The 20,253-nt window shown below is 39.1% G+C and overlaps 1 protein-coding gene and 1 pseudogene across 1 annotated transcript in view; one reads left to right on the top strand and one right to left on the bottom strand.

Annotated features, from left to right (window-relative positions):
* Nucleotides 1–20,253, bottom strand: part of LIN9 (lin-9 DREAM MuvB core complex component) — a 92,369-nt gene that overhangs the window by 44,818 nt on the left and 27,298 nt on the right. The window contains exons 5-8 of the mRNA XM_023513901.1: nucleotides 17,779–17,912; nucleotides 16,394–16,519; nucleotides 12,009–12,166; nucleotides 1,393–1,526 (exon numbers count right to left, since the gene is read on the bottom strand). Of these exons, the coding sequence (XP_023369669.1) occupies nucleotides 1,393–1,526; nucleotides 12,009–12,166; nucleotides 16,394–16,519; nucleotides 17,779–17,912 (552 nt within the window). The remainder of the gene's footprint in view (nucleotides 1–1,392; nucleotides 1,527–12,008; nucleotides 12,167–16,393; nucleotides 16,520–17,778; nucleotides 17,913–20,253) is intronic.
* On the top strand, nucleotides 7,874–8,672 carry LOC105887081 (annotated as a pseudogene).

The following is a 20,253-nucleotide window of genomic DNA, read 5'->3' as shown; positions in this document are numbered from 1 at the left end:
GGCTGGGGATTCGAACCCGCCACCTTAGGTGTACGTGGCTGGCGCCTTAGCCGGTTGAGCTATAGGCGCTGAGCCAACATAAAAATTTTTAAGGGTGGTATACTTTGACTATAATTAGTCCAAATTATCTTTCTCCCTCGTTTCTCTTCTGTATGAGAGGTACTTGATTAAAAAAAAAATAATGGAGAGTCATAGTTTTTAAAAAGCGAATATCAGGAAAGAAACATTCTTCTATTATATTTTTTCATCATAATTAAGTATCAAGTATTATTTTATTTTTGCACTATAAAGAAATTTAAAATTTTTAATTATAGGTCAGGTTTATAATAAAGAAATGAAAATAAGGGCCAGACGCAGTGGTTCACGCCTGTAATCCTAACACTTGGAAGGGTGAGCTGGGTGGACTGCCTGAGCTCATGGGTTCGAGACCAGCATGAGCCATAGTTAAGATCTAGTCTCTAAAAAAGGCTGGGCATTGTGATGGGCACCTATAGTCCCAGCTACTTGGGAGGCTGAGTTCCAAGAGAACTGCTTGAGCCCAGGAATTTGAGGTTGCTGTGGGCGGTGACGCCACAGCACTCTACCAAGGGTGACAAAGTAAGACTCTGTCTCTAAAAAAAAAAAGAAAGAAAGAAGAAAGGAGGCAAAAAGGGAACAATTTAATTTCCATAATGCTTGGAGGAAATCTTTTTTTTTTTTGAAGAAGGGAATACCATTTTGTTATAGAAGTTCATTATTTATTTTTAAAGGACTTTATCAGTATATTAGTTCTTAAAATTATTTTTACTTATTAGAAAGGTATATAATTTCCATGACATTGCTAGATAAAACATAATGATGGAAAGATGGTCTAGCAGTTTAGTGGAATATACTAGAAATTCAAAAGATCTGGATTCTAGTCCCAGCCTAATAGGAAACCAGCTCCAGAGCCTTAAATAAATTACTTATGTCTCAGTTTCATCATGCAAAAAGTGAAACTAATTAACATTCATGCTGCATACCACTGAAGATAAAACAAGAGAATAAATTTTATAGTGTGTTACTTCATACTTTTAAGATAATTCTGCAAGAGAAATACATTTTAACCTAACAGCTGGAATGAAAATGTTAGATAGCTTCTTCCCCAAGTTCATGCAGTCAGGAGTGATGAGCTCTGTCACACCAAAGTGCTGTGTGGGTACAGTACAATAGAAGGATCCCAGCTTCAGAAAAATGAAAGTTGTTAAGTATAATTTTGCTCCAAAGTTTAGTAGTCAGGGCTGGGAATTCCTAAGGATCTCTTCTTCTGTGAGCTAAAACTGTAATTCTATCATAAAACAGAATTTCTTAGAAAGCTCTACACAATACATTTCATAAGCATAAAACGTAAATGTATTATGAAATACTACTTACAAGAACTTCATAGTCAGGGATAGTATGGGTTCCAAGTCCAGTCCTGTCAAAAGTTACTCTGTAAGTAGCATTAAGAGTATCCACAGCATCTATTTGTCCAGTGAACAGACCATCATGAACACCACGTAATCGTGCTGAGAAAAGAACAAAGGCATTATGATGTTTGGGAGATGGAAAATTATCAAATATATTCAAGCATGCAATTTAGACCACAGAAAGTATAGTATTATTGACTATTAGAGTTTAAAATAAGCACATACTTTATTTTAGGTTTAGAGAAATAAAAAAAATTTTGAAACCAAAACCAAAACTATAAATGGTGATTCCATTATATTGATCCCATTGCATATTGTATACTGATTTGATATACAAATGAAATCAAATAACTACCAAACAAAGAGAAAAATATTTTAAAATCATTTGGGGTTTAAACCCCTGATTGTTAAAAAGTCAACAAACAATTTACGTCATTATACGTATGAATGAAACAGCAGTAGTGTAATTTATGATAATAATAATAATTTTAAAAAGATAAAGTGCAGAAAAGAATTAATATAGCAGGCCTGAGACTGCTATTCTTAGAAAGATCTGCTTGCAAGGTTGGCCCTAGACTGGCATCTAGAAATTTGGATTTCAGAAGTGTTTCCATTGTTCCCTAATTTATACAGATAGTTTACTGTGTCTAGATTGTTTGTGCAAACACTGTGGTTAATGCTGGACCCCGGCTTTCTTTATGGGAGTCTGGAATTTCAGTATTTGCTAGGCAGAGTTTGACAACATGACAAACCCCCAATAGAAATTCTGATCAAATTCTCTAATGAGCTTCCGTCGTTTCTAAAGCAGTGGTTCTCAACCTTCCTAATGCCATGGTCCTTTAATACAGTTCCTGTGGGTTGCAACCCACAAGTTGAGAACCGCTGTTACAGAGGAATTAAGCAAGTCCTGTGTGACTCTACTGGGAAAGGTCTCTTGAAAACTTGCACCTGGTTTCCTCTGGGCTTTGCCCCACACACCTTATTCCTATGCTAATTTTGCTTTGTATCTTTTACTGTAACAAATCTTAGCCATGAGCACAAGTATATGCTGAGTCTTTCTAGTGATTCACCAAAACTAAGGGTGGCCTTCAAACTACTGACACAGATGGAGTCTTTGTGTCACTATTATTTAAGTCTCACCTAAAATAACATCAGAGAAATCCAAACAAACATCCAGCTGAGTGAAAATGTAAGAATAGTAGCATTTAATACTTATCTCTGGACAAAGTGATACATTTTATACTGACCAAAAGGTACAATATGCGTTATCTTAATAGAACAGAAACATACAATGCAAAACTGTTTAAAATAAAAGGTTAATTGATAAAAATACAACTGTAGGAAACTAAAATATCACTCTCAGTCTCTGACAGAGCAATTAAGGGAAAAGTGAACATGGATACAGAAGATATGAGTATTAAGGTTGAATAAACAAACATAGAAAAAGACTTCTAGTTATGGCAACTTGAAGAGGTTGGTAATTCTTCTCCACAAAAGACAAGTATAAACCTGAACAAGATTGTCAAACCACCATTCCAGAGTACTGGAAATGCACCAAACACAGAAAACAATTCAGAAGTGTTTACTGTTGAAAACTGACAGAACTTCAGGTTAGGACAGGGAATCAGTGACCAAAAATTACTAGATATGTAAAGAAAGAGGAAAGCATGGGTCTTAGTATAGTGAGTAGCAACTGACAAAGATAAAGGATTTAGCCAAGACTAAAAAAGTAGCTATTATAAATATGCTCCCAGACTTATGGATCACAATGACTCAACAGGGAATTTCAGTGAGAAATAGAAACTATATCAATGAGCCAACTGGAAATTCTAGAGATAAAGAGTATAATCACAAAAATGAAAAATTCACTAGAGAGACTCGATTGTAGGTTTATGATAGCAGAAAGAATTGGCTAAGATTTTAGATAATATATTAGCAAGAATATTTTTTAATTGACAGATATTTGTTCATATTTACCACATACAACCTGATGTTTTAAAGTATACACACATTGTGGAATGACTAAATCTAACTAATATCAGATACATTACTTTATATCATCTTTGTGGTAAGAATACCTTGTAGCAACTCTCTTAGCATTTTTTAAGAATATATGAACTATGGTCACCACATTTTACAATACCTCTCCTGAATTTATTCCTATCTAACTAAAGTTCTGTATCCTTGACCAACATCTTTTCAACCTTCCCTGCAACCACACCAGCTCCTTATAACCACCGTTCTGCTCTCTTACTTTTGAGATCACACGTTTAAGTGAGATCACACAGTATTTCTCTTGCTGTGCCTGGACTGTTTTACTTAACATAATGTCCTCCAGGTTTATAAATGTTGTTGCAAATGACAGGACTTCCTTCTTTTTATAGCTGAATAATATTCTACTCCGTATATGTGTGTAGATACATACCACGTTTTCTTTATCCATTCATCCACTGGTGAACACTTGGGCTGATCCCATAAACTGGCTACATAAATAATGCTGAGATAAACATGGGAGTGCAGGTACCTCTTCAACATAGTGATTTCATTTCCTCTGGATATATACCCAATAGTGGGACTGCTAGATCATATGGTAGTTCTTCTTTTGTTATTTTTTAGGAACCTCCATATTGTTTTGCATATTAACTAATTTACATTCCAATTAAGAGTGTGTAAAGATTCCCTTTTCTCCATGTCTTTGTCAACAGTTATCTTTTGACTTTTTTTTTTTTTTTTGAGACAGAGTTTCATCACATTGCCCTCGGTAGAGTACAGTGGCATCACAGCTCACAGCAACCTCAAACTCTTGGGCTTCAGTGATTCTCTTGCCTCAGCCTCCCCAGTAGCTGGGACTATAGGTGCCTGCCACAGTGCCCAGCTATTTTTTGTAGTTGTCATTGTTTGGCAGGCCTGGGCTGGATTTGAACCCGTCAGTTCTGGTGTATGTGGCTGGTGCCCTAGCTGCTGAGCTACAGGCACCGAGTCTTTTTATTTTCTTCTTTAAAGAGAAGTTTATTTTTTTAATCTTTTAAAAATTTTATTTATTTCTTTCTTTATTTATTTATTTTTGAGACAGATCCTTAAGCTATCCCCCTGGGTAGAGTGCCGTGGCCTCACAGCTCACAGCAACCTCCAACTCCTGGGCTCAAGTGAGTCTCCTGCCTCAGCCTCCCAAGTAGCTGGGACCACAGGCGCCTGCCACAATGCTCGGCTATTTTTTGGTTGCAGCCATCGTTGTTTTGGCGGGCCCAGGCTGGATTCAAACCCGCCACCTTAGGTGTATGTGGCTGGCGCCTTAGGCACTTGAGCCACAGACACCGAGCCTATTTATTTATTTTTTGAGACAAAGTCTCGTGTCGTAGTGTCATAGCTCACAGCAACCTCAAACTCTTGGCTACAAGCAATTCTCTTGCCTCAGCCTCTCAAGTAGCTAGGGCTACAGGCACCTACTGTAACACCAGGCTATTTTTTAGGGACAGGGTCTCACTCTTGCTCAGGCAGGTCTTAAACTCCTGAGCTCCAGCAATCCACCCGCCTCGGCCTCCCAGTGTGTTAGAATTACAGGCGTGAGCCAACCCACCCAGCCACTTTTATCTTTTAGGTAAAAGCCATTCTAATAGGTGTGAAACTATCTCATTGTGCTTTCAATTTCTATTTCTCTGATAATTAATGATGTTGAACACTTTTAGCCATTTATTTGTCTTCTTTTGAGAAATGCCTATTTAGTTCCTTTGCCCATTTTTTTTTTTGGCCGGGGCTGATTTTGAACCTGCCACCTCTGGCATATGGGGCCGGAGCCCTACCCTTTTGAGCCACAGGCGTCCCCTTTGCCCATTTTTTAATCAAGTTTTTTTTTCTTTTTTGAGACCAAATCTCACTCTGGTGCCCTGACTCAAATGCTGTAGCATTACAACTCATAGCAACTGCAAATTCTTGGGCTCAAGAAATCCTCTTGCCTCAATTTTTTCTATTTTTAGTAGAAACAGGGTCTTCCTCTTGCTCAGGCTGGGTCTCAAACTCCCGAGCTCAAGTACTCCACGCACCTTGGCTGCTAATTGAATTATTTTTTTCCCTAATATTAAGAAGAATTCCTAATATATTTTATATGGTAACTCTTTATCAGATATATTGTTTACAAATATTATATTTTCTCACATTTTGTAGGTTGTCACTTTACTCTGCTGACTGTTTTTCTACACAGAAGGTTTTTAATTTGATATAATCTCATTTATCTATTTTGCTTTGTTGGCAAAACTATATTCTGACCTATTAAAGATAAACCAATAGAAATTATTCCAAAGAACAGAGAGAAAATGAACAGAGACTCAGAGGCCATGTGGAATATGTCAAGTATACAAACATACTTATGATAACAGTCCTGGGAAGGAAGGAGAGAAAAAACCATGAAAAAAAATATTTGAAGTAGCTCAGCTCCTGTAGCTCAGGCGGCTAGAGCGCCAGACACATACACCAGAGCTGGCAGGTTCAAATCCAGCCTGGACCAAAAAATAGCTGGGTGTTGCGGTGGGCACCTGTAGTCCCAGCTACCTGGGAGGCTAAGGCAAGAGAATTGCTTGGGCCCAGGAGTTTGAGGTTGCTATGAGCTGTGACAACATGGCACTCTACCCAGCGTGACAGCTTGAGACTCTGTGTCAAAAAAAAAAAATTTGAAGAAATAATGAGCAAAAATACCCCATATTTGATGACAAAAATTTACCCCACACACCCAAGCATCTCAATGAATCCCATGCAGGATAAACACAAAGATTACACTTAGATACATGATAGTGAAATTTCCAAAGTCCGATAACAAGAGAAAAATGACTTATCACATGCAGGAGAGCAGTAGCACAAATAACAGGTTTAATTTCATCAGAAACAAGGCAGGCCAGAAGGCAGCAGCATAATATATTTGTAATACACATGACAGTGGTAAAAGGAAGGTAGGGAAAGTGAAGCTACATTGAAATAAAGTTTGTAGGCTCGGCGCCTATAGCTCAACCGGCTAAGGCATCAGCCACGTACACCTAAGGTGGCGGGTTCGAATCCCCAGCCCGGACCCGCCAAACAACAATGATGGCTGCAACCAAAAAATAGCCGGGCGTTGTGGCGGGCGCCTGTGGTCCCAGCTACTTGGGAGGCGGAGGCAGGAGACTCGCTTGAGCCCAGGAGTTGGAGGTTGCTGTGAGCTGTAATGCCACGGCACTCTACCCAGGGGGATAGCTTGAGGCTCCTGTCTCAAAAAAAAAAAAAAAAAGAAAAGAAATAAAGTTTGTATCAACCAGAATTAGGTCAGTATTAAACTGAAGTAAAGTGTGATACTTACAAATATACATAGTAATTCCCACAGCAATCACAAAAGCAAAAAATGAACCAAAAACCCCTCAGTTCAACCAACCCTCAAAAAAAATTCTTTAAATCAACATAGGATTAAAATTGTAGACTAAAAAATATTTAACACACAAGGCAGGAAAGAAGGTACAAAGGAACAAAAAAGACATGAGACATTGAAAACAAATAGCAAAATGACACCTCTAAATGTAACCAATCAATGATTACATTAAATGTGAACGCACTTAAAAACGAACAAAATGCAGAGATTTGTAGACTGGATAATAAAACAACAAGATCCATTATCTTCATGTTCCTGGAATTTGTGATACAAAGAACAATGTATAGCTAATCAATAATTTCTGTCATCATAATGTAAATTTTTGGTAAAAATCTTAGGAACTGTCTCCCCTTTTCCCTTTAAAAACCTATTTTTGTAACTGCTGCTAATCAGAGTGCTGTATTAGGGAAATTTTTATCTATACTCACAAGTTAAAGCCCTCATACTTAGGCCAAATAAACTCTACTTTTATCTATTTTTATTTTATTTTTATTTTTTTAAGATGGGTCTCACTTTCTCACACACACCCCCTCTACACACACACACACAGTACCCTGGTGTCACAGCTCAGAGTAACTGCAAACACTTAGGCTCAAGTGATTCTCTTGCTTTAGCTTCACAAGTAGCTGAGACTATAGGCACCCACCACAATGCCTGGCTATTTTTAGAGGCGGGGTCTTGCTCTAGCTCAGGCTGGTCTCAAACTCCTGAGCTCAAGCAATCTGCCCACCTTTGCCTCCCACAGTGCTGGCATTACAGGATCTACCTGTATTTAAAAACAAACAAGCAAACAGTCTTAGGCTTGTGCGTGGCAGAGGTCTAATCTTCTAGTCCATAGCTTGCCCCATGCATGCCTGTGCCACCCGTGGCCTGTGGCACAGCCCTCAGCCTGCAGGATCAGCAGCACAATGGGGGCATGGGCTCCCAATTACTGAGGCTCCTTTCCTGGCCTTGGCGCAGATGTGACAATGCTCAGTCACCTGTTGTCCTACATAAGCTGCTCCTCTAGGTGGGTCATGAGCTGATGCCCCTTACCCTTGGAACCAATGTGCTAGGGAAGAAGGTGCTCTATCTGCCAAGCTTCTTCATCTGTATGATCATGTACATCATGCAAGTAAATGGTAAGATAGGGCTGTTCTGAGGCCTAAGTCCCTGACCGATGTCCAACGCCCTCTCCACTATGATCTGGGGCAGTACAAAGAGGATTTTTCCTCCAGATGAGACTGAAGTTTCCAAAAAGGATGATGTGAAGACTTCTCTGAATAAAACACTGAGGGACACCTCCTACAAGAAGATGATGCAGTGTATGTCTTGCATGCTGGCCCATCCCCTGAGTGTTATCTCAACGTGCTACATGGTACAATTTGTGGACGGAAAGCCAAGTGTAATGGTGTGAACTCCATTGGGAAGATTTTCAAGAGGGGCTGCTGGGATTCTTCGTGGGCTTAGTCCCTCACTTCCTGGCAGTGGGGTTTTCTTGTGGGGCTATAACCTGCTGGCCCACTTGTCAATACCTACCTGGTGGATGACAGCTTCAGTGAGGGCCAGACCATCCCAAGCTATACCAAGTTTGTGATGAGCGCAGTGAGCGCAGTGACCCTCCTGCTGGTTAGCTGTCTTGTGGCTGTGAACAACTGTGGGCTGCAGGCTAGGCTCCCTTCTTATTCCCCAGTGTTCAAATCCTGATTCACTGTTGGAAGTACCTGAGTATGCAGAGCCAGCTTTTCCGAGGCTCTGGCCTGCTTTTCTACCAAGTGTCATCATGATCATGCTTTGCCCTGGAGTTTCTTCCTACTTCACAGATTTATTGAGTCTGCCTTGTGCAGGGAGCCAGAGAATGGCTTGTGGAGGCCCAGGTTGGACTCGGAAAGGCTAACGGGTCAGATCCGAACCCCAACCCCTGCAGCTCAGCTAGGAGCATCATTCTCCCACTTTGTAAATAGGATATGATGCCCCTTCATGAGGCCACCATCATGTCTAGGCCTTTGCAGTGAAGTTAATGCTAGGTTTTGCCTTTGTATTTCTCAACACTACTTTTCTGATATGAGGGCAGCACAATCTTTTTTTTTTGAGACAGTTTCCCTTTGTCATCCTCAGTAGAGTGCCGTGGTATCACAGTTCATAACAACCTCAAACACTTGGGCTCAAGTGATTCTCTTGCCTCAGCCTCCCAAGTAGCTGGGACTACAGGCATCCACCACAATATCCACCTATTTTTAGAGAGGGGACCTTGTTCTTGCTCAGGCTGGTCTGAACTCTTAAGCTCAAACAATCCACCTGCCCGGGCTTCTCAGAGTGCTAGGATTACAGGCATGAGGCAGCATGCCCTGCCCAGCACCATCTTCTGAAGGGGAATCATGTGACTATTCAGAATGTGTTCCCCTCATCTAATGCTCCTCTGTTTAATGGTGATGCCTTACATGTAGGATCTGGTTACCTATGCAGTCGTTAATGTCCAGAGGTTAGGCAGTCAGTGTTTCTAGTTCTGCTCACTTTACAACTTCATGGTAAGATTCAACCCTGTCTCCCTCAGATAAATGTATTGGTCATGATTTGGGGAAAATAAATGAAATAAAATAAAACATAAAATAAAATAAAAAATAAAACAAACCCCCCAAAGTTCCAACAGGATGATGTTTCTGTGTATGTCTTTAGATTCAAAGATACAAATAGTAAAAGCATAGGAAAAATAAGCCATGGTAACAATAAGAGAACAGGAATGGCTATGTTAATATCAGCCAAAAAGTTAAGATTAGGTATATTACTAGGGACAAAGAGGGACATTTCATAATGATAAAAGGATCAATATAGGGGGAAAATACGACAAAGATAAATGTATATGCATTTTAACAGAGCTCCAAAATAAATGAACCAAAATTTGACAGAACTATAAAAAGAAGTAGACAATTCGACAACTATTAAATGATGATTTTAATATTCCTTTGTATTAGTCTATTTTCTGTTGCTTATAACAGAACATCTAAAACTGGGTAATTTATAAAAAATAGAAATTTATTTCTTACAGTTATGGAGCCTTAGAAGTCGGAGGTAGAATGGCTACATCTGGTGAGAGCCTTCTTGCTCGCAGGGTCTCTCTGAAGAATACTAAGGCAGTGCAACGTATCACATGGTGAGGGAGCTACATATGCTGATATGCTATGCTCAGGTCTTCCTTGCTCTTCTCAGAAAGTCACCAGTTCTACTCTAATGATAACTGATTAATCCATGAATGTATGAATCCATCCAAGAGGGCAGAGTTGCCACGACCCAATAGCTCTTAAAGGCCCCACCTCTCAATACTGCAACACTGGGAATTTAACTCAACATAAGTTTTGCAGGTGACAATACTAGAACCATGGTATTCTTTCTTAGTAATTGGTACAGTAATAAGAGTGAACATCAGTAAGAATATAGAAGACTTGGGCAGCGCCTGTGACTCAAAGGAGTAAGGCCCTGGCCCCATATGCTAGAGGTGGCTGGTTCAAACCCAGCCCCGGCCAAAAACTACAAAAAAAAAAAAAGAAAAGAAAATAGAAGAGTTGAGAAACTGTATTAACCAAATGATCTAACTAATCAAAATGAAATATTCAACCCACCTGCAAAATGCAGTCTCTTGAAACACACATGGAGTATTCTCTAAGACATATCATATGCTAGGCCATAAAACAAGTCTCAATAACATTAAAAAGACTGAAATTATAAAGTACATTTTCCATCCACTAGAAATTTAAATTAGAAATCAGTAAGTATTCACCAAATAGTATTTGGTTGTACAAAATAGACTAAGCCTTTTTTTTTTTGAGACAGAGCCTCAAGCTTTCACCCTGGGTAGAGTGCTGTGGCATCACAGCTCACAGCAACCTCCAACTCCTGGGCTTAAGCGATTGATTCTCTTGCCTCAGGCTCCCAAGTCAAGTAGCTGGGACAACAGGCGCCTGCTACAACACCCGGCTATTTTTCGTTGTAGTTGTCATTGTTGTTTTGCAGGCCTGAGCTGGATTTGAACCTGTCAGTTCTGGTTTACACGGCTGGCGTCTTAGCTGCTTGAGCTACAGGTGCCAAACCTAAGGCTTTTCAATATGCCTTGATTTATTACCAAATATAATTGCTCTCTTCTATTTAAATTTCATATGCATGATATAGTCTCTTCCTTACTATCTACCTTTCTTCTTAATTACCCATTTTTACAACACAATGTAAACGTATGCCACTTTTATAACCAGGGAAAGATGACATAAATACATAACTCTAGGTTCCATTTCCTTCAGAAAATTCCTCCCTGATTATTAAGCCAACCATTTTTGAAATATTTTCCATGAAATTACTAACCTACCTACCACTTAACACCTTGTTTATTCTCTGATTATAATTTTACTTCAAATTATTAAGGATTAATTTAGAATTGAGGTTTTGTACTCTCCCTCCATTTTAGATAAAAAGTGAATTATCACACAGAATCACATCTATAAAATAGACAAAAATTCTGAGGAAAGTACTGACTGAACAACTTTGTTTTATTCAGTTATTAGAAATGGATTATTTTGAGACCCTAAAACCGTAAGAACAATGAACTAACTAGACAAGGCTGGTTAGGAAAGGAATATTAATGATGTGAAATGTAAAATATAGAATAATTTAAAGTTTACAAATTTGAAACTATACATAGCTATACTTACTCAATGAATCTTAAATTTCATCTCTGCTGGTAGTTTTAGTTTATACTGTAGTAGATGTTACTTTGAACAAGTACACTTTTTTCCAATTACTTTCAAAGCAGATTTCATGAAGGAAGGAAGAATAACCTCAACAATAAGTGTACTGTAAAACTACAGCTTAAGATTTCCAAATTTAAGCCATTTCTCTAACAGTGATTATTTTGGTTAAAAATTACAAGTCCTGGGCAGTGCCTGTGGCTCAAAGGAGTAGGGCACTGGCCCCATATGCCAGAGGTAGTGGGTTCAAACCCAGCCCTAGCCAAAAACTGCAAAAAACAAAACAAAACAAAACAAAAAAACCCTACAAGTCCCAGGCAATGCCTGTGGCTCAAAGGAGTAGGGCGCTAGCCCCATATGCGGGAGGTGGTGGGTTCAAACCCGGCCCTGGCCAAAAGAATGCAAATAATAATAACAATAAAATAAAATAAAAAAATAAAAATCACATGTCCAAATAGTAATAAGATTGTCTTCACTTACCTGTAACTTTGGTTCCAATAACCAGAGGCAAAGGGATTTCATCTGGGAGATCTTTAAATTGTGAAACATCTGCAACTTTCCTCTGTTGTAACAGCCTTATTTTCTGCCGTTTCTGTTTTAATGCTGATCTCTCTTCCTCAAAAAATGCAGAAGAACATCTAGAATAAATTACGAAAATCATATAAACTGATAACTAGCCTATATAAACTTAAAATCTGATCATTTATCTCACTCCCCTCTTTTTTCTTCTCATTCTTTGAGTATACTGAATTTTAAAAACGGATTCCTAGAAATTGTTTCTCTTCAAAATAAACTACTTTTAAGTTTTTAAAAAACAGAATCTTGGCTTGGCGCCTATAGCTTAGCGGCTAAGGCACCAGCCACATACACCAGGGCTGGCAGGTTCGAACCCAGCCCAGGCCTGCCAAACAACAATGACAACTACAACAACAACATAATACCCAGGTATTATGGTGGGTACCTGGAGACCCAGCTACTTGGGAGGCTGAGGCAAGAGAATTGCTTAAGCTCAAGAGTTTGAAGTTGCTGTGAGCTGTGACGCCACAGCACTCTACCAAGAGTGACACAGTGAGACTCTGTCTCAAGAAAATAAAAACAATAAATAAATAAAAATAAAAAACAGAGGCTTGGTGCCTGTAGCACAGTGGTTACGACGCCAGCCACACACACGGAGGGTGGTAGGTTCAAACCTGGTCTGGGCCAACTAAACAACTGCAACAAAAAAGTAGCCAGGCAACATGGAGGACGTCTGTAGTCCCAGCTAGTTGGGAGGCTAAGGCAAGAGAATCACCTTTTAAGCCCAAGAGTTTAAAAGTTGCTGTGAGCTGTGACACCATAGCACTCTACTGAGGGTAACATAGTGAGACTCTGCCTCAAAATAAATAAATGAATAAATAAAAAAATAAAAAAACAGAATCTCGCAACACTCAAAAATATATAAACAGATATATGTTATTTCTACTCACAAAGCAAAAGAATTTGTTCATCATCCTTTGACAAAATTGTGTCTGAAACCCAGGTCTCCTTATGAGGACAAAGTTCATTTTTGAAGCCAGGCACGACAACTCATGCCTATAATCCTAGCACTCTGGGAGGCTGAGGTAGATGGATCACCTGAGCTCAGGAGTTCAACACCAGCCTGAGCAAGAACAAGACCTCATCTTTAAAAATAGCCGAACACTGTGGCAAGCGCCTGTGGTCCCAGCTACTTGGGAAGCTGACACAAGAGAATTGCTTGTGCTCAAAGAGTTTGAGGTTGCTGTGAGCTATGATTCCATAGCACTTTACCAAGGGTGACCAAGTGAGACTCTTGTCTCAAAAAAATAAAATAATTTTTTTGTATTGAGACAGAGTCTCCCTCTGTTGCCCAGGCTAGAGTGCAGTGGTAACACCATAGTTCACTGTAACCTAAAACTCCTAGGCTCAAGCATTCTTCCTGTGAGTAGCTGGGACTACAGGCACATGCCAGTGTGTCTGGCAAATTTTTCTATTCTTTGTAGAGACAGAGGTCTTACTATGTTGCTCAGACTGGTCTGAAACTCCTGTTCTCAAGCAATCCTCTCACCTAAGCCTCCCAAAGTGTTAGAATTACAGGCATGTGCCACTATAACCTGCCTGAAATTTGTAAATTTTATAGATGTTATCACACCACCCTCCAGAGATTACATAAAATTAATCTTTCACCAGCAAAATATGTAAGAATGACTATTTCACCACACCATTACTAACCAACCATGCCAAAGCTTTATGAACTTTGTCAATCTGATAGTTAAAAAACAATACTTTCGTTTTCCATTCCCTATCATGAATAAAACTGAACTTTTTCAAGTTTGGAAGAGGCATTCTTTTTCCTTCCTCATGAATTATCTGTCCATCTTTTTTTTTTCCTTTGAGACAGAGTCTCACTTTATCGCTTTTGGTAGAATGCCGTGGCGTCACAGCTCACAGCAACCTCCAGCTCTTGGGCTTAGGTGATTCTCTTGCCTCAGCCTCCCAAATAGCTGGGACTACAGGCACCCGCCACAACGCCCGGCTATTTTTTGTTGCAGTTTGGCCAGGGCCAGGCTTGAACCTGCCACCCTCAGTATATTGGGCTGGTGCCCTACCCACTGAGCCACAGGCACCACCCCTGTCCATCATTTTTATAGTATGAGGCTCTGTCTCAAAAAAAAAAAAAAAAAAAAACTTAGGATGTTAAGTAGTTTATGCCAAGATCAGGTTATGTCTTCCTATTTGTTCTTTATGTTTCTTGCACATTTCCTATAAAGTTTTTTCTGGGTAGTTTATCTTTTTTTGTTTTTATTATTTCTTCTTTTTTATCTCCTAATTGGATACGGTTTCACCAACTAATTTTTACAATTAGGATATGCTTAAAAGTTTATTATACCAATAATTTGTATTGTATCTTGACTTCCTCAGGCAAAAACAAAAAACTACCAATTTTTGCTGAAACCAGACTTCAACTATTAATCAACCTTGATAAATTTAAAAGACTATAAGATTAAATAATGAAGTAATGTTATGGTAAGAGAACATAGAATAAATTAACAAGAGAAATAACTATAATGATATTCTTAAACTGCAGAATTATAATAAAACAATAAAATAATGACTAATACCTCACTCTACAGACAATAATCAGAAATAGTATACAGGCAGAGCCCATGCACAGTGGTTACAGTTGCTAACCACATGCACTGAGGGTGGCAGGTTTGAACCCAGTCTGGGTCAGCTAAACATTAATGACAACTGCAATGAAAAAACAACCAGGCATTGTGGCAGGTGCCTGTGGTCCCAGCTACCTGGGAGGCTCAGGCAGGAGAATCGCATAAGCCCAAAGGAGTTTGAGATTGCTGTGAGCTGTTGTGCCATGGCACCGTACCGAGGGCAACAGTTTGAAGACTGTGTCTCAAAAAAAGAAAAAAGAAATAGTATATAAGCTTAATTTGCTCAACCAGGCAAAATCACAGCAAAAACCCTCAAATGGCCTAATGTAATTATAAGAGACCATAAATTAACAGAATGAAACAAACCAACACACCAGGTTTTTAAATTTTGTTATTGTGAATGGGAGAAATGTTAAAAATATCATCAGTAAGGTCATCTTTTAGTATAAGGAATAAAATATTAGCAGTTCAATTAAAAGTGCTTGCATTTCATCATCTAACAAGATCATTAAAATTAAATTCCATTTCTACTTGTCCAAGTCACTTTGCATTTCTGGACTTTTTTTTTTTTTTTTTGTAGAGACTGAGTCTCACTTTATTGCTCTTAGTAGAGTGCTATGGCGTCACACAGCTCACAGCAACCTTCAGCTCTTGGGCTTAGGCGATTTTCTTGCCTCAGACTCCTGAGTAGCTGGGACTACAGGCACCCCCCACAACGCCTGGCTATATTTTATTGTAGTTTGGCCGGGATCAAGTTCAAACCCACCACCCTTGGTATATGGGGCCGGCGCCCTACTTACCGAGCCACAGGTGCTGCCCCAATGGCTATTTTTTTTATTGTTTTTGCAGTTGCCATTGTTTTAGTTGGCCCAGGCTGGGTTTGAACCCACCAGCTTTGGTATATATGGCTGGTGCCCTACCTACAGAGCTATGAGCGCTGCCCTGTTTATGTTCATTTTTTTTAGAATTAAGGCCTCACTATACTGCCTAGGCTGGAGTGCAGTGGCTATTCATAGGTGTTATACAGCCTTAAACTCCCAGCCTCCGACCTCAGTGATCCTCCGACCTCAGCTCCCAAGTAGATACATAGGATTACAGTTGCATGCTACTACACCTGGCAACTTATTTATTTATTTAAGACAGTCTCACTGTGTCGCCCTCTATAGAGTGCCAAAGCATCACAGCTCACAGCAACTTTCAACTCTTGGGCTTAAGCGATTTTCTTGCCTCAGCCTCCCAAGTAGCTGGGACTACAGGTACCCACCACACCACCTAGTTATTTTTTTTTTTGCAGTTATGACTGTTGTTTAGCTGGCCCAGGCCAGGTTCGAACCCACCAGCTTTGTCATATGTGGCCGATGCTGTAACCACTGTGCTACAGGTGCCAAGCCTATTTATGTATTTTTGAGACTGATTATCACTTTGTCACCCTCTGTATCATGCTGCAGCATCATAACTCACTGCAACCTCAAACTCTTAGACTAAAGCAATTCTCTTGGCTCAGCTTTCCAAGCAGCTAGGACTATAGATGCCTACCTATAATTCTAGAGACTGGGATCTCACTCTTGCTCAGGCTGCTCTTGAACCCATGAGATCAGCCAATCCACCTGCCTCGGCCTCTGAGAGTGCTAGTATTACAGGCACGAGCAACCTCGCCCAGCCCACCTGGCAGTTTTTAAACAAAAATATTATTTTTACCTCCGTGGTTTTCCCATAAGCCGCCTGATTTTTCCCCATTCTACTCTTGTTAACTTTCTTGTTTTCAAATTAGGGAAAGATTCTTTTAGACACACACAGAAGTCATTATCGCCTTCAAAAAGTGGTCTGTAAGACAGAAATGGTATTTTAATGGTTATATATAATGTGTTATTTTCTTCAAAAACATAAAATTCAAAATATGCATTCCATTTCCACATCATATTATTTATAAAATGTCAAATCTTCACTTCTACCCCAAATATATATATGTATACAAACTAGACACAAATTCCAAATGCTAAGACTAAACTAAATACTTTGCATTTCTCAAAAACTGGTGTCTAAAAGTTAATAAGGAAATACTGTCTGTGCTTATGATGGCAACAGATGCTGATTTTTGTTCAATCATTGGAATTAAACCAGCCTTAGAACACTGGAGGACTCTAGAGAGTTAAATCAATTTTAGGGGCTTCTGGAAGAACTCAGGTCACACCAACAGGTCTTGAAAGCTCTCTTAAGCCTACAGAAAATCTGTAAGCAACAATAAACAATTCTATTCATAGTTTGGGAAAAGAGGAACCAGTGTTAGCAATGATACATAAATGCCTTGGGCTCAAACATAAATATCCATGAAGTTCATGAGCTTCAGAGTAAGCAACTGGTTTGGAAAACAGAAGGAAAGTAAAGATAAATAGCAAAGCAAGCTTCAATGACCACCATATGAGGACGGATTAGAAGCCAGAAGTTTTCCTCAGTAAATTCTATTGTTGAATAATTAGATTTCAGCCAAATTTCTTACCATGTTCTACTTAAACATTTATGTATAAATGCTTAAGTACTATCCCCCAAATAGAAAGATTACCTTTCTAAAAAAATCTGTGGGTTTCTTTTTTTTTTTTTCCTGAGACAGAGTCTCGCTCTTTCGCCTGGGCTAGAGTACCATGGCTTCAGCCCAGCTTATAGCAACTTCAAATACTGGGGCTCAAGCAATCCTTCTGCCTCAGCCTCCCAAGTAGCTGGGACTACAGGCACATATCACCCTGCCAAAGGTGTTTTCACCATTAAGTTAGCAATGGTTTCTCTGCAAATAATAGTTCTTTGTTTAAAGTTTCTTTATTCCATGGTCTTTGTAAATTACAATACAGAAATTATTCTTACATTAATTTTTCCCAAGAATGTATAACGTCTTCCCCAAAAAGAAGAAAGGGGGTGGGGGGAGAAAACTATAAGAAATAGAAAAGGATCAAACTGTAATAAGGAATAAAAAAATGAATTCTGGAAAAAATAAGATCAAAATAGACTTATAGAACACTATAGTTTCTAACATTTGAAAAACTTAAAATTTTGGTTAAAGTAATTTTCATGATGTAAGCCATGATACATACTTATCTATATTTGAATAGAACCACTCATATATGCACCATTTATGTGCTTTGGGAAGCTTGAGTAGATTACGTAATCGAAAACCAATCTTCTGTGATGCTTTCTTATCTGGTGTTGACATTGTTGCTGTAAATTTCTATAAAATAAAAACGTAGAGATTAATTACCCATTAAGTAAAAATGAACATTTGTAACACTGAATAAATTTGCAAAAAGGTAAATTATGTTTATTTACTCAAAAAGATTCAAAAAGGGCTCAGTGCCTATAGGGCAGCAGCTAAGGCTCCAGCCACATACAGCAGAGATGGCGGGTAAGAACCCAACCCGGGCCTGACAAACAACAATCACAACTACAACCAAAAAAAATAGCCAGGCCTTGTGGCAGGCACCTGTAGTCCTAGCTACTTGGGAGGCTGAGGGGAGAGAATTGCTTAAGCCCAGGAGTTGGAGATTGCTGTGAGCTGCAATGCCACAGCACTCTATCCAGGGCAACAGCTTGAGGCTCTGTCTCAAAAAATAAAATAAAATAAAATAAAATAAAATAAAATATCTGGGCATTGTGGTGGGCACCTGTAGTCCCAGCTACTTGAGAGGCTGAGGCAAGAGAATCGCTTCAGCCCAAGAGTTTGAGATTACTGTGAGCTGTGGCACCACAGCACTCTACTGAGAGTGACATAGTGAGACTGTCTCAAAAAAAAAAAAAAAGATTGAACATGAAATTTTTATCATTTAACAAATAAATCTAATTATTTATTTCAAAGTTAAAGACTCCACTTTCATAAAATACTCTGGTAAGGAAGGTGAAATACCCCACCCCATGTTACACTGCAATACAATTCCAATTTAGGGATGCAGGAAGAAGAAACTTATGTGAAATATTTCTAGATTTCACAGGCCAGAAAAGACCAGTAAGAAAAGAAAAAAGTGTGAAAGACGGACAGACACACACACACAGAGAAAGAGACAGAACATGCAAGTGAGCACTAGGCCCAGAAGGTTTCATCAGTGAATTCTATAAAAAAGAAACCAGAGAACTCTAATGGTATTCAAATATTTCAGATCATTAAAGAAGAACAAAGTTTCCCTCTCTTTTTATAAAGTCAACAATACAAAAATAACAAAATCTGCCAAAGCATAATATAAGAAAACTTCAGAAAATATCACTCATGTGCATGGATTTCAAAAATCCTTTAAAAAAATTAAAGAACAAAATTTACCAGATAAACATCATCATAGCATCAAGAGGTTACAATACAACCCAGTGGAATTCATATCAAGAATGCAGGGATTGGCTGTAATCCTAGCACTCTGCGAGGTCTGGGCAGGGGGATTGCTCAAGCTCAGGAGTTTGAGACAGCCTGAGGAAGAGTGAGACCCAGTCTCTACTAAAAATAGGAAAACCGGAGCTGGCGGGTTCAAATCCAGCCCAGGCCTGCCAAACAACAATAATAACTATATCCAAAAAATAGCTGGACGTTGTGGTGGGCGCCTGTAGTCCTAGCTACTTGGGAGGCTGAGGCAAGAGAATCACTTAAGTACAAGAATTTGAGGTTGCTGTGAGCTGTGACACCATGGCATTCTATCCAGGGTGATAGCCTGAGACTGTCTCAAATATATATATATAAAGCTTAAAAAAATAAAATAAAAAAAGGAAAACTAGCAGGTGTCATGGTGAGCCCTGTAGTCCTAGTTACTTGGGAGTCTGAGGCAAGAGGTTAGAGGTTGCTATGAACTATAACACCATAGCACTCTACCCAGGGTGACAGAGCAAGAGTCTGTTTCAAAAAAAAAAGAATGCAGGGATAGTCCAGTAATAAAAAGCTATTAATGTAATTTTCCATTACTAATAAATCAAACAGGCCAGGAACAATGGCTCAGGCCTATAATCCTAATACTCTGAGAGGCCAAGGTCAGAGGACAGAGGATCCCTTGAGCTCAGGAGTCAGAGACCAGCCTGAGATAGAATGAAATAGAAAATAGAAAAACATAAGCTGTAGATCATAGTGGGTGTCTGTAGGCCCAGCTACTCAGAAGGCTGAGGCAGGAGGATTGCTGGAGCCTAAGAGTTTGAGGTTGCTATGAACTAGGCTGACACCACAGCACTCTAGCCTGGCCAGTAAAGACTCTGACTCAAAAAATAATCAAAACAAGAAAAGTCCAAAGATACTATCCATTACATTAATGAAAAAAAAAAAAACTCTTAAAAGAATAGAAATACGTGAAATAATTGGAAAAAAAAAAGCACAACACACCAAAAGTTATGTGATTGATACAGCTTTCATAATGCTTGGAGAAAAATTTAATTTATAGACTTCAATTTTAAATCTAACCTATACTTACAAAGAAGAAAGATCTCAAATAATCTTACCTTAAGAACCTAGAAAAAGGCTCGGCGCCTGTGGCTCAAGCGGCTAAGGCACCAGCCACATACACCTGAGCTGGCGGGTTCGAATCTAGCCTAGGCCGCCAAACAACAGT

The sequence above is a fragment of the Otolemur garnettii genome, unplaced genomic scaffold (genome assembly GCF_000181295.1).
Source record: "Otolemur garnettii isolate 467f Iridium unplaced genomic scaffold, OtoGar3 scaffold00045, whole genome shotgun sequence".
Taxonomy (NCBI): Eukaryota; Metazoa; Chordata; class Mammalia; order Primates; family Galagidae; genus Otolemur; species Otolemur garnettii.
Note: the sequence above shows the minus strand (reverse complement) of the source record. Positions and strands in the feature narration are given on the sequence as shown.